General features: G+C 37.3%; 1 protein-coding gene across 1 annotated transcript in view; it reads right to left on the reverse strand.

Moving 5' to 3' along the window:
• LOC150077418 (putative vesicular glutamate transporter eat-4) overlaps positions 1-12,982 on the reverse strand; it is a 39,555-nt gene extending 26,573 nt beyond the window's left edge. The window contains exons 1-2 of the mRNA XM_090386110.1: positions 12,793-12,982; positions 769-928 (exon numbers count right to left, since the gene is read on the reverse strand). Coding sequence (XP_090242236.1) covers positions 769-888 — 120 coding nt within the window. The 5' untranslated portion in view covers positions 889-928; positions 12,793-12,982. The remainder of the gene's footprint in view (positions 1-768; positions 929-12,792) is intronic.
• Positions 12,983-13,810: the final 828 nt, after the last annotated feature.

The raw sequence follows: 13,810 nt of genomic DNA on the forward strand, positions 1-13,810 counted from the left end.
CTTTTTTTAGGGGGGATAAAACCTAGACTTCTAATCTCTAACTGCGGCAATAGACTGGGTTTTCATTTTTCGCTCTAGCTTTACTTTCCTTCTATACAACTACTCATTCTGTACAAATATCAAATCCCCCTAACATGGAATATTGTTCCACATCTATGATGGTTCCCCCAAAACTTCTCTCAGACTCCTAGACTCGATCCAGACAGATTAATTAATGAACCTGCTTTTACAAACTCGCTCTCTCCTCTGTCTCAATGTTCAATTTCTTTTGCATGCCTTTTCGGTAGATACTTCCATGGGCATTGTTCTTCTGAACTGGCATCTGCAATTCCCCACTTTTGAAAAATTCGTCCGAAGGCGCACCTCAATTAGCCAAGGCCATTCGCTATTGAACTCCGAAATCATAGAACTAACTTTTCGTCAGTTATCTCTTCTGCTTCTGTTCTTTGTAAAATCATTCCTTGACATATATTTTCCAAAAACGAAAACGTATATAAAGTGAAACATCAACAAGTCTTCTCAACCTTCACAACCCCTCGAGTATACAGTAAGTTCCAATATCTTTCTTGTTTATGATCATCATATAAAAATTCTGGTTCCAAAGATTTCTCGAAAAAAAGTATTTAGCAGAAAGATGGAGAAATGTTTAGATAAAAGAGGTAGACACAATAAAAAAATTGCCAGTTAGGGACAAAAATTCGAAATTTAAAATACGAGAGAGAGAGAGAGAGAGAGAGAGAGAGAGAGAGAGAGAGAGAGAGTACTTACCTCGGTATGACCGAAGTAGTTCAGGACAATCACAAACTGGGACATCAGAAGGGATGTGATGAACTCCCCGAAGAATACATATATAGCTGACCTCCAAGTTTTCAACATGTCAGTGCCCATTCTCAAGTTTGGAGAATGCAACGAACCAGTAGAAGAAAACCTGCAGTACAAGCATACGTTACGTACGCATAAAGATAACAATAAAGGAATAATTTTATATTATTTTAGAAAATCGTGAATTAAAATGTATTTACAATTTTAATTTACAGGAATTTTAATTTACAATTCTAATTTACAGGACGTGTATTCAATAAAATTTAATTTATCAAAGAGTATAACTCAGTTATTATTCAAACTCATTCATAATAAATAAGAAATTAGTCATCTTCCACGGTTTATACAAAATTTGTATCTTGACTAACACCATTTTTCTAAGTTATACGTTCTACTAAATTGACCAAATAAAAGTAGCATTAATCATCAAACCTTTCTTACTGTTATCACTTTAAATTTATTTCCATTCAAAGTACTTTATAATGTCGCTATTGCTGCGATTTATACAAAATGTCAGATTTATCCTTTACTAGTTGAGAAGTGAACAGTTCAATTCGAAGCCATAAAATAATTCCTGCGATTTAACCATTTTTAAGTGAACACCCAGTAATGTGAACAACAATTTCTGTTTGTTCGTTTATTTCTGAGATCAAATTTGTTCTTTATTTTGTATTTTGCGAAAGGCTTCTAAAGCTATCAGGTGTCGGTATGCTGTGTCTGTGTCTGTAAAGTACATTTCTATATATATTTTTTTAAGATGAAAATATCAGCCAGTTAAAAAAAAAACCTGAATCTTTGTTCAAAAAGCGACAGTCTAGAAAACAATACATTGCTTATAATAACAACACTTTCGTGCACTAACAACCAAACCAAAACAGGATTTATTTATTATTGAATAAGGACAAAGCTCTTTGACATAAGAACAGTATCGGGAGTATTTAAAGGCACCAATTCTAAATTGGATAATACTAAATAGAATAACCTCTTTAAAATCTCTATCTTTCCTCTAAAGAATAACCTCTATCTTTCCTTTAATCTGTTTATGTGTCCAGCTCGATTTAAACTGCGCAGACAATGCATTGGTCTTAATTTTCACAGCTGAACAAACTTACCTTTGCAACGAGTTGCCCTGGAATTGCTCTACTTTCAAACGGATCGCCTCCATAATTTAGAGTTTAAGGTTAACTGCCATCTGTTTAAAAGATGAGACTGCTAAGACTGCCTGGTTCAAAACTAACTGGTCCCTCTTGAGATAGCAAGTGGTCTCTAGTGACAACATGCAGACTTCAAGCATAATAAATAAGAAATAAATGCTTGAAGCACGTTTTTACGTGCTTCAAGCATTTATTTAAATGCTTGAAGCACGTAAAAACCAACATCAAATTGATTATGCTCTTAGCTCATCTATATTTATTCTAAATTCATCCTCACTACATTTCGTTAAGCCTGGTAATTTTATATGGATTCCAGTGTTCTTTTTTTTTTTCCTAACTGTTTCGCCTGGGTTGTTACGCCTGACTGCTGGTCATAACGACCTGAAGAAAATTCCTGAAAGCCAGATCAAGAGTTGAGGTTACCATAATACACCTATATTGCTAATATCATCTGATTAAGGGGTACATGTGATGCTCACTGCCATTTTAGCCTATAAATTCACATAAACAATGATATCATACTCTACAGGCACTTTAGTCACTTAGGGTCTATTGGGAACAGTTAATTATGAATTCCGATTATCGGACTGGAGATGAACCAACAATACGCAAAAATCTCCATTAAAGAGGGTTTGGTTATTTGTGTAAGTATGCTGTGGCTGTAAAGTGCATTTATTCTATAGTCTGCTTTTTTTGGGCTTTATTTATTTATCGCATGGGAAAAAATACACATAAATGACTACATATAACAAAAACGGAAGACAGCATTAAAAAGAAAAACTCATTTATTTACAATTGTATATCTAAATTAATAACATATTCAATTGATGCCGGAGTCAATATCAGGAACTCTTCCAGTTTTACCCAAAATGCTCTCAGGATACAGGTCTTGGGTAATACGTTGAACAGTCTGTCTATCAGCACCACAGTCGCATCGTGAAGTATAACTCTTATTCCACTTAGAAGGGAAATCTGCACACCTGCCATGTCTAGTTCTTATTCGGTTTATTTTGGTGCATCTCCTCCGAGGTAGGTTAAAACCATTCGGTCTTTCCGAAATCCATTCAGTATTTTTAAATCCTGGAGGAGAAAGTTGACTACATTCATGTATCCATTCCTTTAAGAGATTAAAATTAATAATTTTCAATCTCTCCGCTGTTCTAATAGAAGGATGTCTAGATCTTAATCTATTTATAACTATATCTGGTAGGTCGTTATGGATGGGTAAGTGCAGATTTGCCATAATTTTCTGGTATTCCTTTAGCAGTGCTTTACTCCTTCGAAGGTGTGGTGGAGGGATATGACTCAAGATTGGCAGCCATTGAGTTGATCTGATTGTGCCTGAAATCAGACGCATCGTACTATTAAGGCGTGTATCGATTAATTTGGTATGAGGACTATTAATCCAGACAGGAGCACAGTACTCAGCTACGGAATAAACAAGACCCATAGCTGAGCATCGAAGAGTTTCAGCCTTAGAGCCCCAAATCATTCCACAGAGTTTCTGAAAAATATTGTTCCAGGATGAAAATCCCTAAAATCAGTCATGAAAGAAATACGTGAATCTTTGTTCAAAAAATGGCATTCTAAAAAAAAAAGTCATGTGCTTTTGAGATGAAACTGGCTCCATCAAGGAGAAACCATGCAACTCTTGTTGACCAATGTGTTCATTCTGCGAAAATTGCCCAGAAAAAAATTTATTCTTTTTGATATTGTCTAATAAATAAATATTAAAATATTAGCAGATTAATATGTTCTATTATAATTATAAATATTCAGTGTACAGGTTACGTTTTAGATACAGCTTAGTAATTTCTTTCAATAAATCTTTGTTTACGAGTTTTATGGTCTTAGTTTTAAAAGCAGCCTTAAAACACAAATGGAAGAGTTTAGGTGCTACAGTACTTACGGTATTAAGGTCCAGTTTTCTTTGTCTAGTAGTTTTTTCCCCCTACCTTCAATAATGCACCAGAAGGAAGTCACCACTCTGGTTTTAGAAGGAAGTAATCTTATAGAAATAGCTAATCGAAAAAAAAAAACTATTCCGATAAGATTATTCAGTTGTCTAGCATTTCACTTTGGGCAAACTGAGTACAACAGGCAGCGATAACCAGGAACTTCTAATAACAGACAGTGTATGCGGCCAGATAAACAGCCTTACAGCTTTATCTCTGCACTCCAGATATAGAACTAGCAACGAAGTCGTGCTTTTGGTTTTTCCACCCGCTGATTTCAAAGTTTGAATAATACTGTGCTAAAAGTGCAGATAGACGTTTTGCTTGACACCTCGGAATAACCGACTTTTTTGAATTTGGAAGATTAAATACGTTAGCTTGTTTTATGAAGGTACAAATAACGTCCACACTGTTTACTTTAGCTCAAGGGCTTTGCAACCTACGTGCAACCTAAAATATTAACAACGGAATAGGAAAATATACAAAGATGCATGGCAAACAGCGTAAAATAGAAACTATACGCCTACTGTTCTCCTAAGTACAAAGAAACAATTTTAAACCTAATTCGGAGAATATTAGGCAATGACTATCTCTCGTTACACCACATGCGTCTAGCTTAATGTCAATAATAAAAAATTGTTGTGAAGGATACAGTTTATTAAATGACGCAATTGAGTAACTCCGCCTTAACAGAAGTGCGATTATGCAAAGAGATGACTTATGTTTTCGTCTTTACATGCTAGATTTGGTTCAGAACTTTACTGTTAAGATTTCAACCTCTGATTCTTAATTTGTTAGATTTAAATTTAAGAATTTGATATTGAATTCAGAGCAGAAAGATTACACTGTGTTTCCATTCTTCAATTGCATTTCCTACGGATGTATTTGCAGTTCAAGCATCTTAATATGGTTTGGGTTCTTTCTAGTTTTTCCAAGGCAACTAAAACCAGCAAAAAAGTTCTCAGGAGAGAAAACTACGAAGCTTTCAACAGAAGCATCCAATCCAATCCTACGGTATGAAAAGTTCCTTGGCTTAAAGCGCAACCTACCTCAACAGGATTCATTATCTAATTTGACCATAGACAGGAATGGGAACTCAGGCATTTTCCACACAGTGTGTGAGGGAAGTGGAATAAACACTATCTGCAAGCGACCTCGAGGGGATAAATAAAAACTGCTGTTTAATATTATAATTGGTGTCATCGTGAGATATTTTACAATATATGCAGTAACACCTACCCCTTCCTCATCATAATTCGTTGGGACAAAGCTTTTTTGTGGATTTCATTTTCCTTCGCGAAAATAAACGGGCACATATGTTAATTATTATTTGAAGAAGTCGTTCAAATTAAAAAAAATAATAATAAAAGCATTCAGAATCTATACATAGTTGTAACCTTAATTTAGCGAGATATCGTTTTCATTTTTGAAGAACTCTAGCAGAAATATTCTGTTCTATTGTGTATATCGTACTCTGTGTTATTGTGTAGCAAATTATCGCTGATACTTTCCTTATCTATTAGTAATCGCAGTCTTTCTTTGAGTTATTTACTCATCGATGAAGAATAGCAATTCTGGAGGCCTTTGAACTGAAGCAGAAATGGTGATAACCTATCTGGAACTGAAAGCAGTTTTCGACAGTATCAGTAATTCTGTTCCACCTTATTTCTATTAAAAAAAATCCCATTTTGGTTTTCCACCAAATCAAAAGGGAGCTTTTGATTTGGTGGAAAACCAGTTTGGATTCAGCTTTCTCTTATCACTGCCTACGAACAGGTTGTTTTGATCTTTGGAGTCAGGTCTTGCAATTAGATGAATTCTGTGAATATCGACTCAATTAATCGGACAGGACTATTTGCATTCTATTTCATGCAGTCTGCCCATCATTTGAAGCACTGTCATTGGCTTTACTTCAATTAAATTGCAATAATTACACTCTTATAGAAATCCAGCTCAGCTAACAGGATTACAAGACTGGCGTACATAAAGTAAAGGCGTGTGTTTCCGAACAAACTGACCATTGAGTGTCTTCAATCCGATCTTTTCTAGCCCGACTCTACATAAGCTCATCGCTGATAACAAAGTTTTGGATTTATGCATGACTCAATTTAATTGTAATATGCAGTACTTCATTTTAATGCAATTTAACCTTTAATCAGCAGATTGAATTTAGGTTGTGTGATGTGTTCTATTTAAGTTTTATTTTATCAATTATTTCTGTGTGTCTCACATTTTCTATTTTCGTTCTTTTAAGCTATGTAATATGATTATTTACAATAAAATGTAGATAAGATATGTGATATCAGTATATGTATTGCTACAAGTACGAAAATGTATACTTTTTTTGGTAAACTCGTAGCCCAAAAAATTAGAAACCATCATTCAATATTCGTAGAGCCACCTTTTGTCGAATCACAGACCTTACACGTCGATGTATGGATTCTACTAGGAGTCTAAGGCAGCTTATCTTCATATATTTAACCATTCTTGCGCGAATTTTTTTGTCAGCTGCTCTACTGTGGTCGGTAGAGAACTACGAATCCCAGTTGCCCTTTATAACATATCACAGACTCAATCGGACTTAAATCTGGAAAAGTGGGCAGCCAGGGTAAATGTTAAAAATCTTGGGAATATTTCTCGAATCACTTAGATACAATTTTTGCACTGTGGGTTATTGTGTCGTGGTCTTGAAATAATCCATCGCAATCCGGGTAAAAAGGAAGCACTGTAGACTGAAGTTGATCCAATACAACAGAAAGATGCACGACCTTCTAACGGCATGAGCGGACCCAGTCCGTACCAACAGAGCATACCCCACACTTCCAGCTTTAACGGTGAACACGGCACAGTCTAGATGCACAGTTTAATGAGGTTCACTTCCCACTTACACAATACCATTGGTGTGAAAAAGTATAAATCGATACTTGTCAGACTACATGGTCCTTTTCCACTGTTCGACAGTCCACTCCTGGCGTTGGTGGACCACTCCAGTAGAATATTTCGATTTGTTTTTAGACAAAAAAAAAAGTCGCTTTGGTATAGGCACACGACCACTAAATTCCAGATTCGTCAACTGTCGCCACGTACTTCGTTTGGAAAAAGAATCTTTCTTTGCTTAAATTTAATTTTCCAGTTATTTGCTGCACACCATACTTTATATTCTGAATTAGAATTCGCTTTATCTTCCTACGGTCCGTTCTTAGAGTGCCCACTTTTTGTCGCATTCCTTCCTTTTAGAGCTGCATTCTCCTTTCGTGATTGTATGCTTTTGAGATGGTTGCTGTCAACATACCAATAATTTTCTTTGTTTTCTCAATTGTGTCTGCTGTTAAACGCGCTGCAATAATAACATCTGAAAACCGAAAAGATCACCTGTCTTCCCAGTGACCAAATCGACTAAGGAGCTCCAAGGAACTTGTAATCATATAAAATGACAATACATTTGCATTCAGTACCTTTAATTATCTATGAAGCCATTTACAAAAATTTAACGTTTTGGCCAGTTAATGTATAATACAGTTTATTCTGATTTTATGGGCGTAAAAAAGACGCGTGCAATTAGCATTGGCATTAGTAGAGGCATATGATGCAAGAAAACAAGCTTATACAGCATCAGAAAAAAAAAAAAAAACACCTTCGCATTTTCCCCATCCAATTCACTCCAAATGTTTGTCTAGTTCTGCCTTGAATTTATTTAAGCTATCAACTTCCACAACGATAGATAGAAGTTTGTTCCAGCAACCAGCTGGCAAAAAGCAAATTTCCGCACATCTATTCTACAACTGTCTTTCTTTCAATTTGAATTTATGTCTTCTCAGGCGAGTAATCTGTCAAGAGAAAGAATCCCATCAAGGCCTTATACACCTCAACAGATCGCCTCGCAGTTGTCTAGTCTCGAGACACTACAATTTGCAGAACTTTAGCCTTTCTTCGTAAAAGCAACCATTTGTTCCATTCATCAATATCCAATTGCTCTTCTCTATACTCGTTCTAGCTCTACATCCTTCCTAAAATTAGGCTTCCAGACTTGTATGCAGTACTCAATGTGTGGCCTGACCATTGATTATACAAGGGGATACACCTTCTTACACCTTCTTATCCCTGCTAGAAAAATTCCTGTATATCACTGACAGCCACTACGAGCTACTCTCAGCATCTATGCACTGTTCAGAAAATTTCATATCTGACTGCACAATTACCACCAGGTCCTTTTCGTTTTCCAGTACCCTGAGTGTAGTACCACACAGTTGGTACGTTACTACGGGGTTACTCCTACCCATATGCAGTACTTTACATTTGTCAATGTTAAACTTCAGTTGCCACCTCTCAGCTCATCTGCTCAACTTTTCTAGATCCTGTTGCAGTAGTGTACTGTCATTAACAACGCTGCCAACCTTCGTATCGTCTGTAAACTTGGATTTTAAGCCTGATATACCTTTCATCAATATCATTAATAAATACAGAAAATAACAATGGGTCCAACACCGGACCGTGGGGGACTCCACTAGTAACATTAGTCCACTGATTATCGCTCTATTTTCTCCCACTCAACCATCCCTTTATCCATAGCAGCAAGTTGCCCTTAATGCTTCAATTTGTACAATAGTCTTCCATGCGCAACAGTATCTTGGGTTTCCTAAAATCCAAGTACATGATATCAAAATTATTTTTTTGCATCAGGTTGCTCTGTGACCACATCATACACTGATGTGCAAAACGTAAGGACCAACACTATTTCTAAAGGTTACAACCACAAAATCTTTACTTAAGGTACTCTTTACTGATGAGAGTAGATTCAGTCTCAGCAGCGATTCTGGACGTCAGCTAATGTGGCGAGAGGTTGGCACACGGTATCACCCCGTAAACATTACTGAAAGGGATCAATATGGCGGTCGAGGTGTTCTCGTCTGGGGAGGCGTTATCTTTGATGGATGTACACAACTCCAGATACTGGAAGGCGGTACTGTAACCGGTGTACTGAGGTAATTCTTCCCCATGTGCGTCTGTTCTGAGGTGCCATTGGCCTCGAGTTCGTGTTTACGGATGATAACGCTACACCACATCGCACTGCAGCTGTTGATATGCTTTTGGAAAGTGAGGACATTGTTCGTATGGATTGGCCTGCCCGTTCCGTTGATCTAAATCCCACCGAGGAGACGCCTAGCGGCACTTCCACACCCATCAGAAAATGTTTACCAGCTGAAGATGGCGCTGACAGAGGAATGGACAATGTTACAGTGAGAACTGATCAACAACATTGTTCTAAGTGTGGACAGGCGGTGCAAAGCTTGCATCGACATTAGGAGTAGCCATATTTCCTACTGAGGACCACCTCTTCCCTTTCTTCCATCTTTGGCAGTGTTGCATCTGTATCATGGCAGCCAATGCTATGTTACCATTTTTGAATAAAGTCCCTCTGTACCGTTTGGTTTCCGTTGTTGTGTCTGTGTTGTTTCATTCATCATTTTTGTACCTCACGAGGTTCTGTAAGACACAAAGTCTTGCAAGTTAAATTAAATATCAGTATAATTAAAGAAAGAACGCTAGATAGAGTAATATTGTAAACCTTACAAGAAAACATTTAAGGTCACAAATATTTAAGATAGTGGGTCTCACGTTAATGGAATTGAATTAAGTGGAGTTTGTACTTAATGTAGGGGCGGATGTACCATGAGGATAGGCTTAGGGAGACATATGATCTGCACCCACTCCCTAAGAGCAAGCAAAGATAGCGAGACAGAACAGTGGGCGGTCAGTGGATGGAGTGGCAGGGGACGGAGTGCTCCAGAGGTTACAGTAGGGGTACCAGCGGGGAGCGATCCTGGTTTACCGTTAACAGAGCGGGAGTGGTCATTTTGTAATGGGGCAAGACGGGTCAAGTAAATGGATGTTTTCTGCATGGTTCTGGAGAGATGCTGAGCGGCCAGAAATTTCCGGTCATCTTAATAGAAAGTTCGAGAAATTTCTGGAAAGAGGAACTCTTCTCTACACCGGAAGGAGCTCGACCTTTTTCCTATTGCACGTCACATGAAATAGGCAAATGAGAATGGAGATGATGATGGGAAGATAGAAATGATTGGTTGAGGAAAGGAGGGCGTTACGAAATTTTGAGAAATAAAAAGGGAAGAGCGCGCAAAAATAAAGGAGGAAAAAGGGTGATGAAAGTTTTTTTGGAGATGTATGCTCGGGAAACAGTCCCCAGAAGTGATTCACCAGTAGGACCAATTATGGTGAGTTGGCTAAACTCTGATAGGTTAAGTAAAGTATAGATAGGTTACAGTATAGGGAACTTTCTCGAGATGGAATGTAGAAGTCCGAAAACGCCCACCGAGAAATATATTTAGGAGGAAGGCGAGAGATGATGCTTACGGAAGAACACCGGGCAGCCCTGCAGTCTACAGAGAGAAATAGAATAAAGGGAAGCGACTCCTATTGAATGATCTGGCACAGCGAAGGAAGATATGACACCAAGAATGATCGGCGAAGTGGATAGTACCCCTGGCAGATGTTAGTAGTCCCGAAGCTGAAGGAGAGCGGTCTCAGACTGATGGTGGACCCCGATGCAGAGCAGAAAGTCACAGGCCCAACATTGTATTAGCGGGAGGATTCAAATCCCCAGAAGTAAGTGTTCAAACAGCTTAAGTACCTCTATATAGTTGCAAAGGACTGAAGGGAGGATTAGGCAATTATTAACTGAGATTGTAAGAGCACATTCAGTAAACTCAGTGCATATTCTATAGTGGAGTAAAGAAATATTTTAGAATTAGTTTAAAGAAGGATTGTTTATAATTATGGTTTATTTACTGATTAATTAATGGAGGGAAAGTAATAATTTTGGACGGGTTAACCAACAAATAGCAGGTAGAGTTGTATGTTAACTTATATAATGTTACTGAAGTAGAGAAGTGGTGCAATTAGTCGCTAAATGCTGAAAGTTTCCTGAGAGAATCAAGAAATAAATAAACCAGTGTACATTTCAATAACGGGTAATTTGGTTGTGTTAGGATGAGACTAGCTTAGAATAATTTGTAAAGTGGACATTTAATTCCAGAAGAAGAATTGTATTAACCATAAAGAAGAATGTAGGATTGTGCTAGATAGGCATGAATAATAAATAAAAATGTCAATTGTATTTAAGAAAGAGTTAAGTTAAACTGATCGTAGGAGAGTGTTAGTGGCCCAATAGTAAGAAGAAGAAGATGATGGATAGGAGAGCCTAATGACCAGGAACGTAATCCATGCCATGTACTTATATCTAGTGAATAATGTGTAATGATTTGCTAAATTTTTTTATTTGTAAATATGTATAATAAACTAATTGTATTTAACTTAATGAAAATGGAGTTTGGTCATTTCTGAACACACAGCAAAATCCAAAGGAGGAGTGCACTAATATAGAAACTCCCTCAGAACCGGAATTCTTCTGTGAGATACACACAAGGCAGATGCAAAGTGGGGTATAGTAAGAATATAAATAATAATAAATGAGAAAGGGGATTTTTAAGATAAGGGAGCTTAATAATAAATAAAGAAAATAAATATAGAAGCAAGTATAAAAATATATATAAACACCCCCACCCCCACAGTTCCTTTGGTATGCTTTTCCCATATCCAGTCTGGTCCTTAACAAACCCATGCTTTGTTTGAGCTTTAACTGCAGTCTTGTTTAGATGATCCCGCAGTGTTTTTTTAACCAGTGCCTCCATTATATTCCTCGGAACAGAAGTTACGCTAACACGTCTGTATTTATCGTGTCATCCTTTGATCCCCCTTTGTGAATTGGGAACACATTTGCACATTTCCAATCGAAGGGGACCTCCGCTGAGTCCAAGGAAGTTCTCATAATTATGGCTAAGGGTTGCTTACTGACTCCTTTAATATAACTGGATGGATCTCATAGGTACCTTTCTTATGTTTAACTTCAACAATTTCTCCTCCACTTTGCTCCCAGTTATAACAAAATCATTTAGCTTTTTGCCATAGTTTGATAAACTTCTGGCATTCCCCTGCCTGAATAACTCCCCACCCTCATGTGTAACTGTAGAAGTAAAATACTTACAGAATTCAGTGTATCAGCTACCTGAACAGGATCATCGACAGTCGAACCATCGATATCAAGGGGAACTATCTGATTCATCGCCTTCCTTCTAGAGTTTACATAAGTAAAGAACTCTTTGCTGTTTTTCTTTTCATCTTTTGCCAAAGATTTCTCGTAATCTGTCTTCGCCTGCCTAATCTCCTTTGTGACTTGATTACAGACCAGCTTATATCTACTATAGACATCTGTGTCACCTAACAATTTGTATGCATCCCATGCATTTTTCTTCTCTGCCACGAGTCTCATTAGTTCATCTGACATCCCTTTAGGCCTAAACCTCGAATATTTTTTCTTAGTTGGGACATGTAGCTTCCAAGATTACTTCCTTGAATGCTTCCCATTTCTCGTAGGTTAAAATCTCCCATTATAAGACAATTTGATTTACTGGCTCACTCTATTCCTCTGCACAATCAATTTTTCTTTCCCAGTGCTTATGAACAACTAAACAGTAATAATTAACAACTTACGAACAACTAAACTTTATCAGCAACCTCACTAAATGATTTTTGAATAGTCGAAATATATACCGTTTATGTTATGACGACAAAGGTCATACAGCGTTATGCAAAAAATGAACGTGTGAATGTACAATACATAGAACAATAACACATGAATCTAAGCAGATAATAGTGCATTAGAAAATTGTGGGGTATCCATTTTATCCCGATACGTTAGTATCTAGGACTGGCCCAACTAAATATCCATTAATCTGCCACGAAAATTCTTTTCATCCGTCGAACTCGCATTCATTAATCAAACTCACCTTCCAAAAACGCTTGTACGAATGAAGTCTCAGTTCTAAGCCTTACCCGCGGACAAACACCTGCTTTAACCGCACCGTAAAATAGCTTGCCGCTGCTTATCGTACACTTCAGATATCCTGTCTACCACGGATATCACTTTGTCCTAACAGCGAGACTCCCACTTTGCACGTTATTTACCCAAGGCTTCCTGTGTACTGCGAAGTTTTCTGTGCGTGCGGTAGATGTACTTCAGTTGCACAACAGAGAGTAAAAACCACTGTCGCTCTTGCATGTTACTGAATACGTCACCCAAAATAATAAGATAATTATCTCTTTTTAGAAGCTTCCCAATTCACGTTGAATCCAGATGATGTGCCTCGCCCATGGAGGTTTTTAAATATCGGGATAGAAGGATAGGAATTCATGCAGTGTCGCTTTTAATATGTAGATCAATTAAGTGTGGAAAATAGAAGATGTTTGTTCTGCAGGCGCCCAGAATTCAACAATAATCGAAGCCTAATACTGATACAGTTTGGTGACACCCATTTCAAGTTATGTTGCAGCTGGTGCAAAAGCAGTGGATATTCTAAGCAGTAATACATACACAAACATGGATATCTTGCGTGTATTATTTTTTATACGTAGTAAGCAAAAACGTTTTATAAAAAATGGCATATCAAATGTTATGTCTGTTATGTATTAAATGTGATCATCAGAGTGTGAACACAGACTTGAAGGTCACCAGGAGAGACGTTACGCGAAGTGTCAAAAGCCAAAACACGATTGCAACTCGTGAAAGCCAGCACGGTAAACGATGACTCAACATCAGTCTCGATGGACAGCTGTGTACAGAGGTACTACTTCTATATATCATACTTATCTCGAACTGTTTATGAAGTTATTCAAAAGAATAGAAGTAGAGGAAACGGATATTCAGAAAAAAAAAGAAAAATACAAGGACAAAAAAAGGAGAAAGGAGAAAAACTAAAACAGGGTGTTTAATTTATATAAGATTATTTCGGAACATCTTGACATGAT

This window comes from Mastigoproctus giganteus, chromosome 12 (genome assembly GCF_048544385.1).
Source record: "Mastigoproctus giganteus isolate SK-2022 chromosome 12, ASM4854438v1, whole genome shotgun sequence".
NCBI lineage: Eukaryota > Metazoa > Arthropoda > Arachnida > Uropygi > Thelyphonidae > Mastigoproctus > Mastigoproctus giganteus.